Source organism: Theropithecus gelada, chromosome 12 (genome assembly GCF_003255815.1).
Source record: "Theropithecus gelada isolate Dixy chromosome 12, Tgel_1.0, whole genome shotgun sequence".
Lineage (NCBI taxonomy): Eukaryota > Metazoa > Chordata > Mammalia > Primates > Cercopithecidae > Theropithecus > Theropithecus gelada.
The window spans coordinates 49110411-49137250 of NC_037680.1; the positions used below are offsets into that span (position 1 = coordinate 49110411).

The 26840-nt window shown below is 40.8% G+C and overlaps 1 protein-coding gene and 1 long non-coding RNA gene across 3 annotated transcripts in view; one reads left to right on the forward strand and one right to left on the reverse strand.

The window, feature by feature from the left end:
- The window catches only part of LOC112636247, a 13488-nt gene extending 6015 nt beyond the window's left edge, over positions 1-7473 (reverse strand). The window contains exons 1-3 of the long non-coding RNA XR_003122151.1: positions 7393-7473; positions 6556-6721; positions 5558-5686 (exon numbers count right to left, since the gene is read on the reverse strand). This is a non-coding gene — a long non-coding RNA (uncharacterized LOC112636247). The remainder of the gene's footprint in view (positions 1-5557; positions 5687-6555; positions 6722-7392) is intronic.
- Positions 7060-26840, forward strand: part of RAPGEF4 (Rap guanine nucleotide exchange factor 4) — a 309492-nt gene continuing 289711 nt past the window's right edge. For both annotated transcript variants that reach the window (XM_025404812.1, XM_025404813.1), the window contains exon 1: positions 7060-7314. In XM_025404812.1, coding sequence (XP_025260597.1) covers positions 7250-7314 — 65 coding nt within the window. In that variant the 5' untranslated portion in view covers positions 7060-7249. The remainder of the gene's footprint in view (positions 7315-26840) is intronic.

Sequence of the window (26840 nt, forward strand, 5' to 3'; positions counted from 1 at the left end):
GTAGTCCCAGCTACTCGGGAGGCTGAGGCAGGAGAATGGCATGAACCCGGGAGGCGGAGCTTGCAGTGAGCTGAGATCCGGCCACTGCACTCCAGCCTGGGCGGCAGAGCGAGACTCCGTCTCAAAAAAAAAAAAAAAAAAAAGAAAGGAACTGAGGCACAGTTAATATAGGTAGGAGTTTATTTGGGCCAAGTTTGAAGATTGCAACCCAGGAGCATAGATGCACGTTGCCCTGAATAGACACTCTGATTAGTGGCAGTTACAGGTGGACTTTTATTTATCTTTTTTTTTCTTTTCCTTTTTTCCCTTTTTAAATAGGGTCTCACTTTGTCACCCAGGCTGGAGTGCAGTGGTACAATCTCAGCTTACTGCAGCCTCAACCTCCCAGGTTCAAGTGATCCTCCCACCTTACCCCCCCAAGTAGCTGGGACTATAGGTGAGTGCCACCATGCCTGGCTGATTTTTGTATTTTTTGTAGAGACAGGGTTTCGCCATGTTGCCCAGGCTGGTCTTGAACTCCTGGCCTCAAGCGACCGACCCGCCTTGGCGTCCCAAAGTGCTGGGATTACACGAGTGAGCCACTGCGCAGGGCCTACAGGCTGAGTTTTAAAGGTAAGAAAGGAAGACAGCAAGTGGGCTGATACAAAGTTGTTTGTCAGGAATTCTCATTGGTTTACAGAATTAACACTGATTAGTGATTGGCTACACATTGTTAAGCTATAGGGTGTGGGTTATAGTGTCTGGTGTGTCACTATTAGATTAATTTATAGCTACTGTGGCAATAGCTAACCAGTTTCAGGAGATAAATACATAGCTCAGAGTGGGGAATAAGGCACAACTGTGATCTCATTTTAATGCTTCTCTGGGCCTAACAATTCGAAAGGGCTCACAATCCTCAGATGAAAGTTCTTTTCTTTCCTCAATACCTAATTTAGTACTGAAAATATTGAGGTCCTAAATGTGGGTCATTTGTGACTTTTGCTTTAGCAGTAAAGTCTAAAAGATTTTGTTATCGTAAATAAAATTTTAGCCACTTTCCTGTCCCAACTTATTATTGCTTTAAGATCTTAATCCAAATATATTCCCCTAAATGGACAAATCACAGTTTTAAAACAAACCACAACCATTTTATTATAATGCACAAATTAGGACTGTCCTGATCAGATATTTTTAATTATGCATTTCTTTTTTAGAAAGCTCAAGAGACTGTAAGAGCTGTACTTCCCTAATGAGTATGGTATTCTTCACAACTCCCAGGCGAATCACTTTGCAGAGAAAAGGCAATTGTCTTGGTTGAGTAGGAATTAATGTTGAAGGTGTGGAAGGAAGTTGACTTGATTCAGTTTTCACTAGCCTAAGTCACAGATGTTAAATTGCAAGTTTCACAGGAGGCACCAAAGTAGAATAGATACATAATTCCAAATTGAGATGCCAAGATGCAAACTTTCAATCAAAATAGTAAAGACCAGTTTCATGGGTCCAAAACTTCTCACCCGAAGGGGGAAATAACAGTGCCTATGAAGGAGAAATTAAAGGAAGATTTTGTGAGGAGTTGTAATGGTTAATTTTATGTGTCACCCTGAGTGGACCAAGAGGTCCCCAGATTAAACATTGTTTCTTTGTGTTTTTTGTGAGGGTTTTTCTGGATGAGATCAGCGTTTCAATCAGTGGAGTCAGTAGATGGCCCTCCTCGAGGAGGCAGCATCCCATTAGTTGGGGACCTGAACAGAACAAAAAGAGAAATTTGCCCCTTTTTTCCTGCCTTACTGCTAGCACTGGGACATCTCATCTTCTGCTCTTGGATTGGGATTTTTAGCAGCTTCCTTCGTTTTCAGGCTTTTGGATTCAGACAGAATTACACTGCTTTCTTGGGTTTCCATCTTGCAGATGGCATATGGTAGGACTTCTCAGCTTCCATAATTGTGGGAGCCAATTCCTCATAATAAATCTCCTTTTATAGATACAGATATAGACATAGTTATAGATATATAACCCATTGGTTCTATTTCTCTGGAGAACCATGACTAAAACAGGAATATTTTCTTGTTTTAGTCATGGAAAGTCTTGAAAAATAGTATTTCTCATATTATTTTTTCCTCTCCATGTGGGCCACTCAGAGAACCTATAAGTTGGGAGCATAGGGGATTGTTGTCTGACTCCAGCCCTGGAAACCTACAGATCAAGAGAGAGGGACTGGTGAGCCTCTTTGGCGAGTGAAGAGGCTGTGCTGTTTGTAGGATTGGTCTGCACTGAGTTTATTAGAGCAAAATAGGCATTGAGTGTCCCTATGGACCAAATGTGGGACACACAGAAGAGAATGATCCTGGAGCCCCTTTAAATCCTGCGCAGAAGGACAGCTGGGGTGTGGGTGGAGGATAAATTGGGAGTCCTATAGAGGGAGGAAATTTGGAGGGGACTCAGGAAATCCAGTGGCACTTGCCTATGTGGGGGGCCCAGCAGGAGGGGCACCTAAGAAAACATGAAGGCACCCACAAGAGAAAGAGCAGGCTTGACATTTGCCAGGTTTGGAAAAGACAATGCCATCTTACAACTGTTCCAGTAAAGTAAGAATTTACCTGCCCTTCTTTTCTCTCTTTCCTTCCCTACTCTGATCCTGGAAGGGTCAAAACCAGCAGCTTTCATGGTGGTCTGGGATGAGGAAGGAAAGGAGAAGCTGACCACGTCTTCTCTCCTAAAGGCTGAGACCTGCCTATGACCAGCTGTAGGTTGAGGAGGAGGAGAGAATTCTTTTCTTTGAAATAAAGATTGAAATATGTAGCGATATATTGGTTTGGGCACTCTAATAGAAAGAATCTGGTACTTTCTATTACCTATAAGTGACCAAAAAAGCTATATCCAGTGGCAGAGGTAGAATTGCCTTCACTGAGCAAGTTTAAAAAGACAGTGAGAGAAAACATTAAAATTGCTTTTATGATTTCACCCCAGGAGTACTGTGTCTTCATTGAATTGGTTATATCACCAGCAGGAGTGATAGATGTATTTTTATAACCTACCTTCCAATCAGGTACCTAAAACATGGTGAATCAGATTTTTTTCCCCATATACAGGTATGAGTGAATGCTCGATCTACAATAGAATTTCCTGGAGAATTTCTATGGGTTTCTCAGGAGACCCATCCCTTGTATCCTTCATAGCCAAAAATTGCAATTTATAGATGTTAAAGCCCTTTAGTATAAGTGATCTCGAGGGCTTATCACCACCAGGTCCCTGCGAAATGCAGAGAGCACCTAGTATTATCTGTACTATATGGAGAATAATAGCTAAGAGTTATTGAACACTCACTATGTGCTTGGCACTTGTGCTAAATATCCTACAAATACCAAATTCATGTATAATACTATTAATTTCTCCACTCTACAGATGATGAAATGGAGTCTTAGGCTAAGTAGTTAATTTAAGGCCAAACATTTAGTAGAAGATACGGCTGCAATTTGAACTTGGCTGTCTGCCTTCAAATTCCTAACTTTGAACCTCTGCTCAGATGAACAAAATGGAAATCAGACATTTAGCAACTCGTTTGAGGATCTACATAGCATGAACAGATATTGGTCTTGTCTCATCTTTGTCTCATGGAGATCTTCAGTAGAGATCTTAGTTCTCTAGTAGAGAAAGAGTTCACTAAACTACAGGAAGGAGATTAAGCAGATAATACCTTTTCCCAGTGAAAAAACAAGTCTCAAAAGATAGTGTAAGTAAATTATAGCTATACACTAGAATATTTGGTGGCCAGGAAAAAATGTTTAAGGATTTTTTAAGGAAAGTAAAGCATTTTTCCATTCCAATAGAAAAAGTAGCCTATAAACTATTAATGCTTTCAAGTCTGTTTGAATATATGTATCTATACACATACATGATAGGCACATATATACATATACATATATGTATATGTTTGTGGGTACATGTATGATCATATCACTTCTAATTTTTATTTTTTAAAAATTTTTGTAGAGATGGGGGTCTCACTATGTTGCCCTGGCTGGTCTTGAACTCCTGGTCTCAGGCAATCCTCCTGCCTTGGCCTTCTAAAGTGCTGGGACTACAGATGTGAGCCACTGTGCTTGGCCTTGATTGTATCTTTTTATAATAGAAAAGTTTAGAATTAAATGTACTAAAATATTAACAGTATTACCTCTAGGTGATGGAATTATGGGTAATTTTTACTTTTTCTCCTATACTTTCCTGTATTTTCCCCCAAAAGATCAATCATATTTTTCCTCTCCATATGGGTTCATTAATAATGTACTTAACATTTTTATTGAGATAATTTGCATACTATAAAATTCACTCATTTTAACTATACCATTTGATGATTGTTATTAAATTTATAGAGTTGTGTATCCATCACCACAGTCCAATTTTAGATCATTTCTAGAAGATTTTTCAGGTCCATCTGCAGTCATCCCTTATTCCCACCTCCCAGACTTAGGCAATCCCTAATCTACTTTCCATCTCTATAGATTCGCTTTTTCTGGAAGTTTCACATAAATAGGATAATACAACATGTGCTCTTTTGGGACTGACATACATTATGTTCTTTTAAAGAGAGAGAAATAAATAAATATTCTTTGGTTCTTTGCCTTTCCCATCCAATCCAAGCAAAAGCCCATTTTTTTCTCTTAATACTATAATAACTAATTATCAACAGAGTTTCCTTTATTCCTGTAGTACTTGACCAGCAATCAAATCCCTTTCAGATCACAAGATAATCTATAGGACAGTAAAGCTATTCCTGACGTTTTAAGGATCTCTAGTTTTTAATTCCTCACACATTTCTCTATTTTTACATTAAAAAACTGATTTATAACTATTTTGTTCTTACCCTCTGGAGAGTCATTGTAGACATGCCCTATACTGCCATTCTACTGGCAGAAACAGGGATACCATCACTGATGTGCAAGGGTTTGGAATCAGACAGACCCAAATTCAGCTCTGGGGCCCCATCTCCTGTAGCTGGGTTAGACCCTTCCTGAGTTCAGCATCTTAGTGAGTATCTTGGAGTTACTCGTACCTTCCTCTAGGGCTGCATGGAGACATGCGCACGCTCTGGATGAGCTAGTGATTTTTGGTGCTCCTTCGAAAGGATGTTCTTTAAATAAGTCTTCAACTTCTCTTTAGAGAAAAGGCAGGGCCCCCACACAGCAAAACAAAGGCCTTGCAATTCATCAGGGCTACACTCCTTAAAATGCACTGTAAACTCCTCAAGGGTCTCACTCTCACTCCCAGCAGCTCATCAGTGTCTTCCTTCCAATCCAATTAACACTCTCCCTGAAAGTACTGATACATATCATTTTCAATATTTCATTACATTTTCAAGGATTTATTGCTCTTTGTGGAGTAGTGTCCTTCTGGCTCTGCCTCATAGAGTGTTCTGAAGATTAAACCGGATCACACATCCAAGGAGTGCTGCACAGGGTCTAACACTCAGTGGATGTTCAATAAATGGCAACTATTATTAGTATCATAACCAAAGCTATGGCAACTCCAAGCCTGTGTTATAATACGTGATGTGCAGCTCCTTTCTCCTCTAGCTCCTTACTTGGAAATCTTCTTTGCAGAAAGCCATTTTCGGAAAGCTTTTGGTGACCTTGAAACATTCTCAGGTGCTGTCTGATGTTTTAATAAATGAAACTTAATATATATAGGAGATACAGTTCCTCCTTCATATCTGTATAGTAAAAAAGCTGCAACATAAATACCTTTATATAGTATAGTATTTTAAATATTACCATAAACATGATAGAAATTAACAGAATGAAGGTTAACTGGGGGAAAAGCCCTGAGCAGGGAGGGAAGAGTTGCTGCGGGGAACACTGTGGCAGGTCTGAAACCAGATCCTGGCTATCGAGCAGAGGGAAATGGCACATCTTTGGAGGCTTTTATATCATGGTAATAATTGTTTTATTAGAATCAAAGCATCCCAGAGAGCACTTGCTCTTTCCTTCTCTCCAGTCCCCTTGACTCTCCCCTTAGCAGGGTTGGATGGGAGGTGGGGGCGGGGGGAGGGGGAACAGTACAAGAAAGCAATGCTATGTCCCTTTCTCCCATTGTCTGGCCCCCAAATGCAGTGCCATAAATATCAAAACAATGCTTGGTAATAGTCCAAAAGATTTAACTTGTCCCCAAATTCCTAAACGACCATTGGCATGTAATTTGGTTCTTGGCAGAGTGTAACTGAACAACTTGTAGACATGACATTTGTGTGAACATCTACAAGAGACAGGCCATTATCACCACCCATTCAACACTCCAGCCAGAGGAAGAACAGCAAGTGGGGCCAGCCATCCAAGTTCACCTGAGCGCTCCGGGGTCTCGGCCCGAATCCTAAAACCTCAGTTCTGCTGTGGCCCGGCTACTCCCCATTCTCAACTGTGTTTTCTTCACCATGCAGGTGATGGAAGCCCAGGAAGGCCCAGGGTTCAAGGCCAGTGACTTCAGCCTGTCACCCCCTCAGTCCGCATCGGGCCCACCAGCCCCCTCCCTCCCTGCCCCCAGCCCTGCCCGCACTGCCCCCCATTGCGCCCAGCCCTTCCTCACCCCGCGGGAGAAGCTGGCCTCTCATTCCTCACTGAGAGACTCGACGGGCGGCCCCACGCCAAGCCTTCCTCGCCCTCCCCTCCAGCCCTTTCTGAAGGGGAGGCAGCAAAGGTGAGCAAGCAACCGCCGCAAGTTTCGGCAGCTGCTGAGGAAGACTCATCGGTTTCTAAGGAAACAGAGAGGCAGCAGCCATTTTAGTGGCATTTGCTGTATGAAAAATATGTAGACACTGGCATCCCCCTCCCCACTCGCGCCGCGGCGCCTGCCCTCCCGCCCCGCCTCAGAGGCCCCGGGATGAGGGTGGGGCCCCAGTCTCCGAGGGACGCAGAGGCCACCTGTCGCAGGTGACCAGCCACTAGGGTCGCCAGCCCCAGTGCCCCCCAGCGGGCGGGACCGCGGGGTCCCCACCCCGGGGCGGAATCCCCACCCCCGGGCGCCGCAGTGCAGCGGCGGGCGGGCGGCTTGGTGGCCCTCCCCGCGCCCGCGTCCCGCCCCCCAGGTCCCCTCCCTCGCCCCCCCCCCCTGCCCCAGGCCGCGGGAGCCCGCGGGGAGGGCGGGCCCGTCGCAGCCGCGCTGGTCGCCAGGCGGCCGGGAGGAGCGGGGTCCGCGCGGCGGGCGAGGCGGGGGCGGAGGCGCAGGCAGCTGGAGCGCGGGAGGTCGCAGCAGCCGGGGACACCGCGCGCCGCCGCTCAACATGGTCGCTGCGCACGCTGCCCATTCTTCCTCCTCCGCCGAGTGGATCGCCTGCCTGGATAAAAGGTAGCTCGGCCGGGGGCCGCAGCTGGGGGCCGAGCTCTGCGGCGCTGCGCGGGCCCAGAGACCGCCGCAGCCTCACACCTGGGCGCAGCGCGGCCGGGCTGCGGGTGGCCGGGGTCCCCGAGCGGGGGAAGGGGTTGAGGTCCTCGTCCGGGAGACAGGAGGACAAGGACCCCCGCCTCTCGTGGGGTGCCAGTGGCGTGAGATTATTACACGTGGTGGAGAAAATGCAGCGCAGTAAGGGGAGAGAGCACCCACCTCTCCAACCCCCCGCCCCGCCGCGACTCCAGGCTCCGCTCCTGGGTGGGGGTTTATTTTCTCTTGGCATCACGGGACGGAAGAATCGATGCATACCCTCTCTGGCTATTCAGACCTTGCGGGGTATTAAGTTTTAAGGAGGGGTGGGGGCACCGGCAGGTACAGAGTAACATTCTTTTTTTTGTTCTCGAAAGCAAAGTGTGAGGGACCCAGTGGAGCTGTCGAGTCCCTTGCTGAAATTCACAGCTTTCTGCCCCCGCAGTCGCTCGCTCAAGGTCTGTGTTAGAGAAGGTCATTTGGGAGGCTGCGTTCGTCTTAATACCTGCTTCTCGGGAAAAGACCTTTACGCTAAAAAAAAAAAAAAAAAAAAATATTAAAACCGTACATAAAGCATATAACTCCCGACGACAGCTCTCTCTAAGGAGGATGTGTATGTTAACAGTGGATTGCAGTTGTTTCCAGGCTCTGACAGCATAATATTCTGTTTGTCCAGATTGCAGGTTTAGCAGTAAACATTACACAGTATGTTAGCAATTATAGCTTATTACCCTAATTAAAAGGTGATGCATCTGAACTTTTAAGAACTGAGCAAGAAATCTTGCAGAGTGAACTGCCTCTGAATTTCGGAGTTTAATGCAGAAGGGCAATGATTCACGTCTTGCAGCTATCTGCATGACATCTCTATTTGCATTTGTGTGAAATATTTTGTGTTCTGCCATATTGAAAAATTTTCAATTAACAGATTCGTAACACGATCAAACTTGAAAATCTTAAGTGTGACATGCTTTGCATACTCTATTATAGGCCTTTGTTGAAAAATATTAAGTAATTTGAGAAAAGCTAAATGTAGCTCATTTGAATAACTTAATATATCTGATAGTCTTGACTTTCAATTACCATACAGTAGCAAGATTTTTTGGCAGGCAGTGCCCTATTTATGTCTAAAATGATATGTACTAATATTAGAAATAGTTGCATGCAATAAATAGTAGGAGAATTAAAGTAATGGTTAAATCATACAGGATTATGTAGAATTAAGAGCATTTGAAGGATAGAGGTTGTTAATGTGTCAAGTATCTAAATTTAATAGTTCAGGAAAAAGGAATTATATGGGATTCAAGATCTTGCACTTAACCTATAAATAGTGGTGCTTCCTTATGAATGGAATGTTTAGATAATAGATAACATATTTCTATGTGTATAAATGCATGGCATGGCATTTTTTGAACAGTCGTTAATTCACTGGAAACCCATTAGTCAATAAGAAGTACTTATGTCAAAATCATAGAGCAATACTAACACAAGTGGGACATAGTCGACTCTCTCTTTTCATAATGTGTATCTGCCCAAATGATTTTGCTTGAAATGGATTTTTTAGAGCATGATGCCCTCACTTAATGCCACCATTCATAATGGAAAAAAAAAACTAGGAAAAAAAAAAAAAAAACCCTTCACAGATAGTGAGTCTAGCATCAGAAGAGTCAGATGAGTGGACAGATCAATAAGTTAAGGGTTTTAGGCACAGAGCTGTTACCAGTTCTGATATTGGACATGTCACTTTTACTTCCTTGAGTGTCTGAAAAATGAGGATAGGACTATCAGGGATAAGTGGACAAATGGAAGAAGAAAAAAAGGTGAAATACTTTGAAAACTGTGAGGTGCCACGTAGGCTTTTTATTTTGTGGTATTAAGAGAACTTTGCATGTTCTGCAGTGTGCATGCCAGAACTGATACCTGTGAGGAACAGTTTAGGGCAGCAATCTCATTGTATGAAGGCTGTGGGGGCCTTGTTTTGAAGGTGTGTTTTTTTCTTAGATTGTTTATTTATTTATTTATTTTTTAGGAAAGGAGAAAAATTGAGAGTGTTTATGGAAGTTGTCTAGGGAAGCCCCCTGAAAGCCCTGTTTAGTGGAGACAGTGCCCTCAACGTTTCTGAGAAATGCTATCTTGATACTCTTTTCCAGGCACTGTGCTGGGCACTGGGGATGCAACAAAATATGAGAGTTGCTTATAGGCTTGGAGGGTAGGGGAGATTGGTGGTGGGACGGCTGTATAAACAGCTAACCACAATGCAGTGGTAAGTGCTTTAATGGAGATGTATAAAGTGCTTGGGGAATGCAGATGAGTGAGTTATCGAGATGCTTCCATAGGTGTCCTGCGTAGACCTCAGAGGCTGAGAGAAATTTTACCAGGCAGAGAATAGGGAGGGCATGCCAGGCAGTGGTGTGGCATATGAATATGCTAATTTCTTCTCAACTACAAATTCCTGTTGTGACCAAATCTAGAATATAGGAATGTATGCTCTATTTTTATAAAAACTTTTTTATAATGGACATTGTCAACCCTGCACAAAAAAGAAAGAATAGTACAATGAACCCCTGTGGGTTCACTTGGGAATATGATACTGGGACCTTTTAACTGGGAAAAGGACATAACTGGGAAACGTAGTTCAAATATATGCCTCATTCAAGTGACAACTGTTGTGGATGGTGAAAAAAAGAGAAACCCTGGGACTGGAAATGAAAAGGAGAGTTAAAAAAGGAAGTCTGCAGGAGTAAAGAAGTATGCAATGAATGTTGAAGTGAAACAAACAAAACACAAGGAAAATCGAGCCTTAAAGTGTTTGTTAGGAATGCCTAGAAAGTTATCATAGATAGGATAATACTTGCAAGTGGGGAAGGGGATTACAAGTGTGTAGATATGTAGATTAGGTTAAAGAAAGAAAATCTAAAGCTTTTTATGTATCAAGCATCCACCGTCTTGGACTATAGTGGGACTGAGGTGATGAGGGTCTACAAATACTAATCTTAAAACCAGAAAGACAAGACATTGAACATTTGGATGGATAAACCAACATTGAAAAAAATCTCACATGTTAGAGTAAAACAAGCTCACCACTATCTCAGGGATCTTACAATTTTTTTCTGAGGGGATGGTAATTAGGAACAAATTACATAGTCCCACTATTTGGGACTTAAGATGGGTAAAATGTCTTTTTTTTTTTTTTTTTTAAGATGGAGTCTCACTCTGTCACCCAGGCTGGAGTGCAATGGCGCAATCTTGACTCACTGCAACCTCCCCCTCCTGGTTTCAAGGGATTCTAATGCCTCAGTCTCCCAAGTAGCTGGGATTACAGGCACCCACCACCATGCCTGGCTAATTTTTGTATTTTTGTAGAGACAGGGTTTCACTATGTTGGACAGGCTGGTCTTGAACTCCTGACCTCAGCTGATCCACTTGCTGTGGCCTCCCAAAGTGCTGGGATTACAGGTGTGGGCCACCACACCTGGCCCATTGTTTAATTTTAATGAAAATATTTTTCCCGTAAGGTTTTAAATTTGCCAACTGTGAACTTAAGATCCACTTATGAATCCTAGATCTCAGGGTTGGTAAAGGAGTATTATGAAGGGACAGGGACCATACACATTCATGTAGTATAGTGACTCATTGCTGGCATTCATCATGATGGAGCAGGGATTGACAAACTATGGCCTGTAGGCCAGATCTGACAGCTTGCCTGTTTGTCTTGTGGGCTAAGAATGGTTTTCACAGGCCGGGTGCGGTGGCTCATACTTGTAATCCCAGCACTTTGGGAGGCTGAGGCAGGGGGGATCACGAGGTCAGGAGATCAAGACCATCCTGGCTATCACGGTGAAACCCCGTCTCTACTAAAAATACAAAAAAATTAGCTGGGCGTGGTGGCGGGCGCCTGTAGTCCCAGCTACTCGGGAGGCTGAGGCAGGAGAATGGCGTGAACCCGGGAGGTGGAGCTTGCAGTGAGCTGAGATCGCACCACTGCACTCCAGCCTGGGGGACAGAGCAAGACTCCATCTCAAAAATAAATAAATAAATAAATAAATAAATAAATAAATAAATAAATAATAAAAAAGAATGGTTTTCACATTCCTGAATGGCTGGGAATAAAAGAAGAGTAGCATTTTGTGACCCATGAAATTTAGATGAAATTCAAATTTCAGTGTCTATAAACAAAGTTTTATTGGAACATAGCCGTGCTCATTTGGTTACATATTGTCTACAACTGCTTTCCCGCTGCAGTGGCAGAGCTGAGTAGCTGCAATGGAGACTGTGGACCCACAGAGCTTGAAATATTTACTATGTGGACCTTACAGAAAAAGTTTGCCATCTTTTGTTATAGATGAAAGAACCTATCTAAGTGATTGACAGTGAAACCACTGGAGATGAAAGAAATTGTCTTCATTTGGAAAGGAGTTCACAGTGTTTGGTTTCTTGTTCTTTAATTAGAAGTGTAATTTGGAGAAAGGTCCTCAGTTTATTGGCTTATTTGAGGAACACTGGCTATCACAGCCAAAGCAGACAATGAAGTTAGCATGGTTATTCAAAAGGTTGTGATCTTTCAAAGGCAGCAGATGAATTTTTTTAAGTATTCATATTTCAGTTTAAAAATGCTCCATGGACAGTTTCCATCTGACTTGCCCCCAGACAGATATTATGTTAGTTATTTTGATTAGGTTGAGAGTGAAAGAAGTCAAGGGACAAATTTGTTAAGAACCAAAATGCTTTGTAGCACACATGGTGAGAGAAGATGACTCAGATATCAAAGAAGCATCAGACATGGGTCCACCCTTGAGAAATACCGAGGATCAAAGAAGCACACAGAGCAGAAGGGAGTCCCTGGAGGAGGCTGGTAACTACTAGCCAGGTCCCAAGGGATGACATTACCCCGGTACATCCTCCAGGGCTCAGGCTGGTCTTGCAGTCTCAGAATCCTGATTTGTTAGCACATCAAAAATTAATACATCTTTTAGCGACAGATACACAGGTACCAGACTCTCAGAGACTGTAAAAGCCAGAAAGACGGTTTATTAATTTGACAATAAGATCTGTCACATCAGAGAAGTGGACACTCATGTCCTTTGGCTAATGTATTCTTCTTCTAAGTAAGCCATATGGGAAATCCAATTATTCTCAGAAGTCCGTTTTCTGCATTTACAATGAGAAGCCAAGCTGCCAGGAGGTCAGGATGCTTACATCTTCTGACCTGTATAAGAGTACATCCTCTTCCTGGAGCAACAGAGCCTGGGAATTGGATGATAATGAGAAGGTAGTTCTGGGACTCGTCCAGGACAGTGTGACTGCCACCTTTTCCAGTCACATCACCATTGCCTGTGCTCCCACAGCGCACTCTGGTCTCACTGTCATGACATAACACAAGTCCAACTCCATTGTAATGGCCTGCTTACTTCTCTTTTCACATCACTTGACTTTAGTCCCTATATTTTATTCATCATTTTATCTTCAGCTTCAGTGCAGTGCCCTGACTAGAGAACGTGCTAATAGGCCCAGGGCGAGATGACCACAGGGATCCTTTTCCTCAGGAATGATGGCCTCTGCAACCCTGTAGGAAGGCCCTGACACTGGACCCTGTGCTGGGGAAGGAACATCTGCCTCTGTTGCTTCTTCTATGTTTTTTGGCTAATGTGAATACTTTTTTAAAAAATGACACTGCATAGCTCTAGTCTAATCTGTTTTTCCTCCTGAAATCCTCCCCCCACTTTTTTTTTTTTTTTAAAAAAGAACATCTTTTTATTATGGAAAAAAAAATCAAAATATACAAAAAAGAGAAGTAGCAGTATGATTCTTAATTCTTTTTGTTTGTGTGTGCGTGTGTTTTTAGACAGGGTCACTCTGTCACCCAGGCTGGAAGGCAGTGGTTTGATCATGGCTCATTGCATGCTTGACCTCCTGGGTTTAAGCGATCCTCCTGTCTCGGCTTCCTGAGTAGCTGGGAACGCAGACGTGTGTCTCCATGCCTGGCTAATTAAAAAAATTTTTTTATAGAGATGGAGTCTCCCTATGTTACCCAGGTTGGTCACAAACTGCTGGGCTGAAATGATCTTCCTGCGTTGGCCTCCCAAAGTGCTGGGACGATAGGCTTAAGCCACTGTGTCCAGCCAGTATGATTTGTGCCACCCCTTCCCCTACTCCAGCATCATCAACTTCCAGCCAACCTTGTTTTGTTTATACCCCCAAGCACTCCCCACTCCCCCCAGGATTATTTTCAAGCAAATTCCACATATTTCATCTGTAAACATTTTAGTATATGTCTCTAAAAGGTAGTGACTTTTTATTAAGAGAACAATATCACACACATTAAACAACTTGACATTAGTTCTCTAATATAATCAATTTTTCAGTCAGTGTTCAAATGTCCCCATTTACCTCATAACTTTCTTTTTTGCAGTGTGTTTGTATCAAGAGCTAAATAAGTTGCATTTAGTTGATATGTCTGTAGGTCTGGGTTCTCTCTTTCTCTCTTTTTCTTCCTTATAATACATTTCTTGAAGAAACTGGGTTGTTGTTTTTTTCAGTCTGAATTTTCATTGTACCTCCATGCAGTTTTTTAAAACATGTTCCTTTGCCCCCTGTATTTCCTGTAAATTGGTATTTGGGTCTAGAGTTTGACTTTTTGTTAAGAATGCATCACAGAAGTGTTATATATTTCCATAATGAGGTATATAATATCAAGTGATCTCTTTTCATAATGTTAACAATTTATTGTTTTTAAAGTTTAATGCTTGGCAACTATCTATTTGCAGTTTATCGGGGAACATTTCACTGTGGCCCCAAATACATGGGAGCACATGACATATATATTTGGAGTAATTCGAGAACAATACAACCTCATATGTAATTAGGGTTAAATTCTGTGGTGCTGATTTTACTTGCTTTAGTCTATTAGGAAAGGAAAGTTTAGCCAGACCTGGACTCCCTCAGACTGGGGATACATGTAGGATTGGTGTGCTTAGTCCACACCCTTGGCCTTGCTGCCTGGTCTCCTGCACACAGCCTGGGAGCTGGAAAGAGTCTTCAGAGGAAAAGTGGTGCTTAGCAAAGCAAATCCAGCCTCTTTGTCTTAACTGGAGTTCTCTCAAATGGATTTCTGGCCCCTCCTGTGAGGGTGGGACTGGCAGATACATTTTGTTGGAATTTCCCATGAGCTTGGAAGATTTTATGGCCCTCTCATGGTAGCTGCTTATTGTCCTACACCACCTCCTCACCCCCCATGCAACTAGTTTTTCTTCAGTCAGAATAAAACCATCTTTGTGCATCCTCAACAGTGGTCAATGAGAGTGGGTTTTTCCTCCAGTACTTTCACGTCACAGATGAGGGAGAGACTGCCCTAGGAGTACTGAGAGACTGAGGGAAGAGAAAGAGGATGGGAAGAACTGGGTGGGGAGGGAGACAGTGAGATCCAGCTGAACATCTGACAGAAAACAATCTGGCTGATGAGCGGAGGCGGACAGTCCTGGCGTGTTGACTCAGCTGCATCCGTGTGCACCCGCTTGCTTCCCCAGCCCCAAAAGAAAAACAAAGTGCTGCCACTATTCTCTTTTCTCTCCGTGCCAGCTCTTTCTTGGAGCGCTCATCTAGTTTCCTTTGCTGTAACTGTGCAGATTCCTTAAACTCCATATCTGTGGCTTATCTTCTAGACCAGATGTATTTTTGTCTGTCTGTTGGATATTCCCACATGAATGTCCCATTAATCTTTTGTGGGGCAGACATTGTTTTCCTTCACCTACCTCTGCTATAGAGGCTGGAAAAACAACATACTTATTTTCCCAATCTCTCTTCAGGTGAGGTTTCCATGTGACGCTGTCTGGCCAATGAGACATAGCAGAAGTCTACTAGAGGTTTCCAGGGGAGCTCTTGCTTTACTCATGTATTTGATTCACCCTTCCTCTCTTCTTTCTGCCTGGAGTTACTACCGGAGGCCTGGGCCTGTGGCAGCCATCTTGTAATCCCAGGAGGAAGTGCCCAGAGAAACACAGAGCCTCCAGTTCTGACTTTGTCCACCTGTTGAACCCAGATCGGTAGTTACCCACCTTCAGATTTTTGTTTTGTGAAGAAAAAAAGCCTCATTTCTCTAAAGCATTCTTTGGTGTTCTATCATTCACCATCAAAATGATCTCTAACCTAACAGATTGATACTTGTCTAAAGTTGACCTCATCTTTTGTAGCCCTGCTCCCCATTAGTTTCTCCTTCTTGCTTTACTATTTTATTTATGATGTCGTGACTTCCTCATTCTCAGAACTTTGAAGTTATCTGCATTTTCCCTTTCCTATGTCCTTTTCCACATCTAACCAGTCAATAATTGTCTTGACTTTTATATTCCACTTTTATTTCAGGGCCTTAGCATCTGGATCTCCCCGTTTTCTGTTTCCAGTCTGGAAAACATGATATTGTCAAATCAACTTTGTCTTAGGATCAGCCAGACCTGGATTCAAATTCTGTCACCTCTACCCTCTAGCTATGTGATCTTGACCAAGTTATTAATCTTTCTGAATCTCTGTTTTCACATCTTCAAATGAGATTCCCAATGCCTACAGTAATGGCTATGTCGAGGTGTGTGAGCTAATGCAAACGTTGCATGGTCATCTCTGGAGAGAAAATGTAGAAGTTAAAAATTTAGGAGTCAGATTATATAGGCTCAAACCCCAGTTTAAATTTTATTGATGGTGTAATTTTGGGCAAGTTATTTGGTTCTAGTGGTTACTTTATAGATTCATTGGGATTTTCCCTGTAGACAATCTTAAATGTGAACACTGGCAGTTTTACTTATTTTTTCTGATTTTTATGTCTTCTATTATTTATTTTTCTTCCCTTATTGCATTTGCCAGGAATGCCAGGACAAAATTGAATAGAAGGGGTGAGAATGGATGCTCTTGTTTTGGTTATGATCTTATAAAAAATAGTTTGCTATTTTGCCACGTTAGTTGTCTTTCATGTAGTCGTTTTTTTTTTTTTAAGCAAATTCCCTTTTCTGAAATTATCGAGATGATTATATTATTTTTCTCTTTTATTCTGTAAATATAGTGAATTTACATTGACTGAATTTCAAATGTTAAGCCAACGTTACCTTCCTAGAATATATACTACTTTGTCAACATGCATTATATTTTTTATATATTAATTTATTCAACTTACTAATATTTTATTAATGTTACTTTCATGTCAATTCATGAGGGATATTAGCCTATAACTTTCTTTTCTTATTTTAGTATCAGGTTTATTCTGGCCTCATCAAATGAATCAAGAAACATTTCCTTTTTTTTCCTATTTTTTCCCTCTATTTTTAAATGAACTTATATAAGATCAATGCTATTTATTTTACAAATGTCTTAAGGATATCTGGGCCAGGAATTTTCTATATGAAAAACTTTTTAATGACAAATTCAAACTCTGTAATAGAGGTCTATTCATATTTTCTGTTTCTTTTCATGTCAGTTTTGATAAGTTATTTCAAGGAGTTTGTGCATTTCATCTAAGTTATCAAATTTATTGATGTAGAGTTGTTCATAGTATTCTTTATAATCCTTTTAATGCCATTAGGATATGTAGTGTTGTTCTGTCCTTTGTATCCCATATTGGTAATTTGTGTCTCTTTTTTTAAAATTCATTCTTACTAGGAGCTTCCCAATTTTGTTAATATTTTAAAAGAATGAACTTTTAGTTGATTTACTTTGTTCTTTGAGAAATTTATTGATTTTTGCTCATTGTTTTTTTCCTTTTCCCTCCTTACTTTGGGTTTAACTTATTCTTTTTCTGGCTTCTTAAAGTGGAAACTTAGTTGTTTAATTTTAACTTTTCTTCTTTACTAATATAAGCATTTCAGCTGCAATTTCTCATTTTCAACACAAAGAAGGAAACACAGGTATTCTTTTGTTCAGTATTTATAAACTTAAACTATTTCTGCTGGAGAAGAACAATTAATCAGGCTGATGCTGGGACCTCTTGACTCCCTTAGCCTCAAGAAGATACTTTGCAATGTGTTGAACGGTATCCTCAACAACATTCCAACAGTGATTCAGCAGTGAGTTTCATAGGCTCTTTCAATATGGCATAATTCTAAAGAAACATTAAGAAAGGGTAATTCTGCGAGGGGGCCAATGTATAGTTTTCTGGTGATCTGATTTAATCCAATAAAATATTTTAGTATATTTTAGAAATAGATGGATTGTTTTTCTTACTGGAAATCAGCTATAAATATTATTTTTTTCACATTTGAGCCATTAATAATGATTATGATTGGGTTGCAATGACTTTGAAGTAGTATTTTCCGATAAATACCTGGAATCATTCTATTCTGTGTTGTTGGCTGAATGAATAGTAATAAGACTTTGGTGTCAGCCAAACTGGGGGAAAATTACATTTCTGTTTGGCTGTCATTTGACCTTTATATTCCATTGCTTTATTTCATTTCGTGTATCATTTTGTAGCCAAACAAGAATGTATGCCTTAATGGTGGTCCATCTCCTCTGTGAGGATGTGGGGGCAAGGGTGTATTCTCAAGGAGGAATATTGGTGCCACTCTCACAAATAGACAAATGGTGGTCAAGAGCCCACAAGTAATGCTACAGAACATAGCCCTTCTAATTACAACTGTGGAAACCAAGGGACATATGCTAATTCCACTGGAGTAATCTTAAAATGCTTATCTGTGGTGAAATAATTTTCTAAAAACACTTTTATTGAATTAAATTGATTGTACAATGTAAGCATATCAAATAGGATGACTTGCTGTATAGAAATATTACTTTTTTTTTTTTTTTTTGAGACAGAGTCTTACTCTGTCATCCAGTCTAGAGTGCAGTGGCATGATCTTGGCTCACTGCAACCTCCGCCTCCCAGGTTCAAGCGATTCTTCTGCCCCAGCCTCCCTAGTAGCTGGGATTACAGGTGCCTGCCACCGCGCCTGGCTAATTTTTGTATTTTTAGTAGAGACAGGGTTTCACCATGTTGGCCAGGCTGGTCTTGAACTCCTGACCTCGGGCGATTTGCCCACCTCGGCCTCCCAAAGTGCTGGGATTACAGGCTTAAGCCACTGCACCTGGCCAGAAATATGACTTATAAATTGGTGAAAAGCTCAAGAACCGCCCCCTTAATTAAACAGAAAAATAATTTTTATAGGCCGTTAGAAAAGACTTAATAATTGAGATGTTGAAAACAAATAGAAAAGATCTTTGATGGGAAGGAGATATTACTCACAACTTAGTAATTTGATTCTTGCTATTATATGAAATTTCAATTCTGTTTAAACCCCAAACGAAGGCATTAATGTTTTCCCTTGTATTTGGGGCAGCCTTAGAACAGCCTTATTCTTCTAGTTATTAATTTTTCATCTTCATTGAGGCACAATTGACAAGTAAAAATTGTGTATCTTTAAGATGTATGACTTGTTGCTTTGATATATGTATACATCGTGAACTTATTGCCACAATCAAGCTAATTAACATATTCATCACCTTGTATAGTTACCTAGTATGTGTGTGTGGTGAGAACACTTAAGATCTACTGTCTTAGCAAATTTTAAGTTTGAAATACAGTATTGTTAACTATGTTAACATTGTTGCACATTAGATCTCCTGAATGTATTCATCTTTTAATTTTATTTTTTGAGGTAGGGTCTCACTCTGCCACCCAGGCTGGAGTGCAGTGGTACAATCATAGCTAACTGTAGCTTTGAATTCCTGGGCTCAAGTGATCCTTCTGCCTTGGCTTCCTGAGTAGCTGGGACTATAGGCACCTACCACCATGCCGGCAAATTTTTTATTTTTAGTAGAGACGTGGTCTCACTGTGTTGCTCAGGCTGCTCAAACCCCTGGGCTTAAGCAGTCCTCCCACCTCGGCCTCCCAAAGTGCTAGAATTATAGGCAGGAGCCACTGTGTCGAGCCCAGAATTTATCTCCCATAACTGAAACTTTGTACCCCTTGACCAATATCTCCCCATTTCCTCCTCCCTTCAGCTCCCGGCAATCATCTTCTATTCTCTGCTTCTAGGAGTTTGAGTATTTTAGATTCTATATATAAGTAAGATCATGCAGTATTAGTCTTTCTATACCTGGCTTGTTTCACTTCATGTACTGTCCTTTAGGTTCATCCGTGTTGTTGCAAATACCAAGGTTTCCTTTATGTTTAAGACTTAATAATATAATAATATTCATTGTGTATATATACACCACATTTTCTTTTTCCATTAATCTGTCAACAAACATTTAGGTTGTTTCCTTATCTTTGTTATTGTGAATAATGCTGCAATAAACAGAGAAACCCAGATATCTCTTCAAGATACTCATTTCATTTCCTTTGGATATGTACCCAGACATGGGCTTGCTGCATCGTAAAGTAGTTCTAATCTTAATTTTGAGGAACCTCCATAAGGTTTTCAATAATGTACTAATTTACATTCTATATTAATCTGTTTTCATGCTGCTGAGAAAGACATACCTGAGACGGGGTAATTTATGAAGAAAAAGAGGTTTAATGGACTCATAGTTCCATGTATCTGGGGAGGCCTTATAATCATGGCAGAAGGTGAAAGGCATGTCTTACTTTGGTGGCAGGCAAGGGACAGAATGAGAACCAAGTGAAAGGGGTTTCCCTTTATAATACCATCAGATCTCATGAGACTTATCCACTACCACAAGAACAGTATTGGGGAAGCGGCCCTCATGATTCAATTATCTCCCGCCAGGTCCCCTCCGACAATACAAGGGAATTATGGGAGCTACAATTCAAGAAGATTTGGGTGGGGGCACAGCCAAACCATATCATTCTGCCCTGTCCCCTCCCAAATCTCATGTCCTCATATTTCAAAATCAGTCATGCCTTCCCAACAGTCCCCTAGTCTTAACTCATTTCAGCATCAACTGAAAGGTCCATAGTCCAAAGTCTCATCTGAGACAAGACAAGTCCCTTCTGCCTATGAGGCTGTGAAATCAAAAGCAGGTTACTTACTTCCTAGATACAATGGGGTTACAGGCATTGGATAAATACAGCCATTCTGAATGGGAGAATTTGGCCAAAACAAAGGAGGCACAGGCTGCATATAAGTCCAGAATCCAGTGGGGCAGTCAAATCTTAAGACTCCGCAATGATCTCTTTTGACTCCACATCTCACATCCAGGTCACGCTGATGCAAGAGGTGGGTTCCCATGGTCTTGGGCAGCCTGGCCCCTGTGGCTTTGCAGGGTACAGCCTCCCTCCCAGCTTCTTTCGGGGGCTGGTGTTGAGTGTCTGTGGCTTTTCCAGGCACATAGTGCAAGCTGTTGGTGGATCTACCGTTCTGGGGTTTGGAGGACAGTGGCCCTCTTCTCACAGCTCTGCTAGGCAGTGACCCAATATTGACTCTGTGTGGGGGCTTCAATCCCACATTTCCCTTTTGCACTGCCCTAGCAGGGGTTCTCCATGAGACCCTGCCCCTGCAGCAAGCTTCTGCCTGGACATCCAGGCATTTCCATACATCCTGCAAAATCTAGGAGGAAATTTCCAAACCTCAGTTCTTAACTTCTGCACACCTGCAGGCTCAACACCATGGGGAAGCTGCCAAGGCTGGGGGCTTGCACCCTCTGAAGATTTGGCCTAAGCTGTACCTTGACCCCTTTTAATCATGGATAAAGCGGTTGATATGGCTGGGACAAAGGGCACCAAGTCTGTAGGCTGCACACAGCAGGGGACCCTGGGCCCAGCCCAGGAAACAATTTTTTCGTCCTCGGCCTCTGGGCCTGTGATGGGAGAGGCTGCTACAAAGGTCTGTGACATGCCCTGGAGACTTTTTCTCCATTGTCTTGCTGATTAATATTTGGTTCCTCATTACTTATGCAAATTTCTGCAGCCAGCTTGAATTTCTCCTCAGAAAATGGACTTTTCTTTTCTATTGCAGGCTGCAAATTTCCCGAACTTTTTTTTTTTGTTTTGTTTTGTTTTTTTTTTTTTTTGAGACGGGGTCTTGCTCTGTCACCCAGGCTGGAGTGCAGTGGCCGGATCTCAGCTCACTGCAAGCTCCGCCTCCCGGGTTCACGCCATTCTCCTGCCTCAGCCTCCCGAGTAGCTGGGACTACAGGCGCCCGCCACTTCGCCCGGCTAGTTTTTTGTATTTTTTAGTAGAGACGGGGTTTCACCGGGTTAGCCAGGATGGTCTCGATCTCCTGACCTTGTGATCCGCCCGTCTCGGCCTCCCAAAGTGCTGGGATTACAGGCTTGAGCCACCGCACCCGGCAAATTTCCCGAACTTTTATGCTCTGTTTCCTTTTTAAAACTGAATGCTTTTACCACCACCCAAGTCACCTCTTGAATGCTTTTCCACTTTGAAATTTCTTCTGCCAGATACCCTAAATCATCTCCCTCAAATTCAAAGTTCCACAAATCTCTAGGGCAGAGGCAAAATGCCACCAGTTCCTTTGCTAAAACATAGCAAGAGTCACCTTTACTCCAGTTCCCAACAAGTTCCTCATCTCCTTCTGAGACCACATCAGCCTTGATTTCGTTGTCCATATCATTATCAACATTTTGGTCAAAGCCATTCAACAAGTCTCTAGGGAGTTCCAAACTTTCCCACATTTTCCTCTCTTCTTCTGAGCCCTCCAAACTGTTGCAACTTCTGTCTGTTACCCAGTTCTAAAGTCGCTTCCACATTTTCGGGTATCTTTTCAGCAGCACCCCACTCTCCTGGTACCAATTTACTGTATTAGGCTGTTTTTATGCTGCTAATAAAGACATACCCAAGACTGGTTAATTTACAAAGAAGAAAAGGTTTAATGGACTCACAGTTCCATGTGGCTGGGGAGGCCTCCCAATCATGGCAGAAGGTGAAAGGCACATCTTACATTGGTGGCAGGCAAGAGAGAAAATTAGAACCAAGCAAAAGGGTTTTTTTTTCCCCTTATAAAACCATCAGATCTTGTGAGACTTATCCACTACCACGAGAACAGTATGGGGGAAACTGCTCCCATGATTCAGTTATCTCCCACCAGGTCCCCTCCTGCAACATATGGGGATTATGGGAGCTACAATTCAAGATGAGATTTGGGTGAGGACACAGTCAAACCATATCACATTCCCACCAACAGTACACAGGGGTTCCCTTTTCTCCACATCCTCAATGATACTTGTTATTTTATGTCTTTCTGGTAATAGCCATTCTATTGTTTTTCATTGCAGTTTCGATTCGCATTTCTCTGATGATTAGTAATGTTAAGCACATTTTCATACACCTGTTGGTCATTTGTTTGTCTTCTTTGGGAAAATGTCTATTCAGGTGTTTTGCCCATTAAAAAAGTCAGGTTACTTGTTTTTTTATTATCAAATTGTAGGAGTTCTTTATGTATTTTGAGTATTAACCCTTTTTCAGATATATCTTTTGCAAATATTTTCTCCCATTTTATAGGTTGACTTTTTTATTGTATTGACTGCTTTGCTGTGCAGTCATTAGTTATTCATTGGACTTGTCACAGCAAAAGATGGGTGCTTGAATTTTACATGTTTTCTTTATCAACTCTTTAAAGAAACTTGGAATATAGAAAAGTTCCATATTCAGTGTCCCTTGCCATTCCTTTTGTCACTCTTCTACCTGCCTCATACTCTCTTCCACCTTCCCCCACCCAAATGTGTTATAGAGAAAGGATCTGATTGTAGTAGTTTACTTTCCTACTGTCATTCACTCATTCATTTAGAAATTTTACTATCTGCTTACCATGTGCCAGTCACTCTTGCTGGGTATACATTAGTTAGAAAAACTGTCAAAGGCCCTGACTTCACAAATTGAAATACTAGGTGGGAAGACATTCATTCATTCATTCAGTCTTCAAAAAATGATTTATTGAGTACCTAGTATGTGCTAGATGCTGTTCTAGCTGGTAAGGAATACAGTGGTGACATAATAGGAGAAGTTAGATGGTAATAAATGCTGTGAAGCCAAAGGTAAGAGAATATGGAGATAGAGGAACAGACAGTAACAAATACAGACATAACTGTACTACTGTGTCAGGCAGTGATAAGGGCAGTGAAGGAAAATCAAGCAGAGAAAAGAGGAGACTGGGGGGTAGTGTTATCTTAGAGAGGGTGGTCAGAGAGGTCTTTCTGTAGAAGTGACATTTGACTAAAGACCTTGAACGAACTGAGAGGTCACCTAGTTTGAATTTAGATCAGTGTAACCCAGACTTTACTAAATAGGTGGATGAGGTATTTTAGAGAACAGAGGCTAGTTAGTGCCTGTGGTGCAAACACAGGCTGAATCAATGCAGCACTGGCCTTTTGTTTGGTAACAAGGCCTTTTTTTTTTTTGGAAAGTACCCATAGACTACTACTAATTGCTTTTGTTGATGTAATAGACAAGTAACTTCACAAAACAATGAAAGGGATAAATGAAGTCCTTTTGGAATTTTGGTTTACCCTTTAAATGTTATTATGACTTAAAGGTGTGAAAATTACATTTCACTTTAGTTTTTTCTGATAATAATTTTCAGGAAAAAGAAAGAAATGATGAGTACCATTCAGACCAGGAAAGGTACTATCATTTAAGTGGGATTGTAAAGATACTGTTTGCGTGCTTTTGATCATGGATGCTGATGATTACAGCATGGTGGTATCCTCATTCCCATCCTACCCATGGAATTTTGGTTTTTGTATTTAACCAGTTTAATTTCACCAGTGATGAATGTGTCTGGTACCTCTGTTGGATCAGTGTCTTAGCCAGGCCTCCGAGGCAAATGTGCTTGAGCAAGAAAGTGGTCCTGGATACCTAGAAATTCCAACAGTTTCTCATTTGAAGGATTTCTTTGCTGTTATTCCACCATCTGCCTTTTGATCATGCTTTTGTATTGAATTCTTATCATATTTTATTCATAGATGAATTCAGTGATATAGCAGTATGTTTTAAACCTTTTTCATGTCAAAAACTGAAGGTAACTTGAGAATAATAAGTCTCTGTTGTGATATTAGGGCACCATATGTACATCAGACTTATAAGTATTCCCTGATGGTATTTGAAGGTCTAGGTTGTAGAGTTAGAACTATCTAGTTAGTAGCCCGGTTTTACATTCGATTTGCCAAAAATAATTTAAAAACCTAGATTAGGCGTCCTTGTTTAATTATGTAAATCATCAGAGCATAAATAAGGGAGCCTTCTATTGACACAAAAGTGTGCAGCTATAGAACATACCAAGGGAACCATAATGAGGCAGCTTCATCTATAAGGCATAGCCAAATCTGGATGTCCAACTGGTTGAATGTGAATAGAATATAATTTTATTATGCTCTTTTATCTCCTTGCGCTGTAGCTGTACATTATTAGCTTGTGAATGAACCTTATCTGTTCCTCAATTGAATTTTACATTATCTCTGTTGCTTTGCTTCTTACCTTTTCAGCACTTCACTGGATATTTATCTTAACTTTAGAGGTTCATTTTAGAATTCAACATTTAACAGGTCATGGATGTCAAAGCAATTCTAATTTTGAAGACCCCTTTGTGTTCAGATGATTAATATATTTTTGTCTCTGTGATTGGAAGTCCTAATCCTAAATATCCACAGGAGAAATGAGCAATGAAACTGCTTCTTGGAGGAACTTATGGGAATCAAAAGTGGACATTACTTAACCCTAGTCTTGTTTTATTTGAAATATAATCATAAAGTGATCAATTTGCAAAACTGAAATAATTTTAAAATGTATATATGATTAATCACCTTTAGGGAAATAATGTGGGTATTGGTGAGAAGGGAGAGTGAACAATAATAAAATAAAAACAACAAAATAGAATGCTTTTTTAAAAACTGGAAAATTATTTAAAAGAGAGCTGTTCTTCTTTTCATTTTAGTTGAACTAATCTTGATTTTCTTTTTTTTTAATTTACCTATAATTGATTTTTATTTGCCTATAAAGAGTTTTGTGGTCAAATTCTGCCACATAAGAATACCTCTACAAATAGAATATATTTGAATATATTTCTTTTGAATTGGGAAAAACAATACAGGTATACAGTTGATTTTATGTACTGAATTCTACTTATTTATATGATTATATAGGAAAGAAGCTTCATTGATGGGGCTTTGATTTCATACGATTGATATTGTAGTGATTGAAAAGATTTAGAAATAAAAAATTAGTAATAAGGGAAATTATAGGGGAAAAATAAAACTTTTTTTTTTAAAGCTTACTAATCTTTAGATGCTAAACCAGGTATCTGAGACAGCACTGTGACTCTTTTTAAAATAAGTGACGTGTGACATAGTTGCTACCAGCACATTCCTTCCTCTTTCGGTTTATGAGGGTTGCTGCTAGATTGCATCTGAGACGTGACAGTGTGTGTGTACACACACACACACCTCCCCTACATACACACCACACACATACACACACCAGCTTCTTTCTGAGAGTGTTACCAATTAACATGTGTTGACATATCTTTCTCCTTCCCAGGAGGAAAGTGGCAGGAGCTTTTGAAAAGTTACGGACTCTGATTTAAACTATGTTGTAATTGGACCAAATAAAATAATTTCTGGCTTATAATTATTAATTTATTTCTATAAACTCTATCACCAGGAATAACAGGTCTTAACATTTTTAGTGTATTTTCCTGCAGTATTTTTTTTGTGTGAGTGTTTTTTTAACATGTTTGAGCTTGAACTTTATGACTTTATAACTTTTAAAATGAACTTTATAGGATGATCATTTCCCAGGTTATTAACAGTTCTTTATAAATATTATTTGTGTTGGCTGAAATCATACAGATCATGTGGCTTAAGTTTTTCCTTATTGTTGGACAACTAAGACATTTGAAAATGATTGTTGCTGTTATAAATAATGGAATAATCTTTTATATTAAAAATTTCTTGTGTTTTAGATACTTAGGATGAAGAGATATCTATAGAACTAAAATTAGTTAATGTGTGTGAAGTGATTTAAGGTTTTTGATACATATTTTAAAATTACTTTTCATAAAGACAGTAAGAAGCTGATATTATTGATATTTTAGAAATAAGGAATTTGAGATCTGGAAAAGTTAAATTACTCATCCAGGGTCACATAGCTACTAAGTGCTAGGGACCACCAGGGAATTGGAACCCCAGTCCTTTTCCACTGTAAGTGTTCAAGTGTGTTCCTTGGAATATTAGCAGATAGGGCAAGGAAAAAAGGGCTTAACTGAGAAAAAATTTGGAAATGTCAAGTTAAATCTTTTGAAAAAATCCTCAGATCTCTGGACATCACCATAAAGATAAGACGATAGGCGGCTGTAGAACACTGAGGAATACTCTGGGATGTGCTTGCTGACATCGGGCTACATTATGGTGATGAAAGCAGACTTTTGACAAGAAGTTGAGGTTCATATTCTATTGGCCCCATACAGAAACTCTTTAACTCAGGACCTATAAACATCTAACATTAGTCCCTTTAGGTAAGATTAAATGACCAAAGAGGAACGGTTTAGTGACATAATTAAAATCTTACTAAATT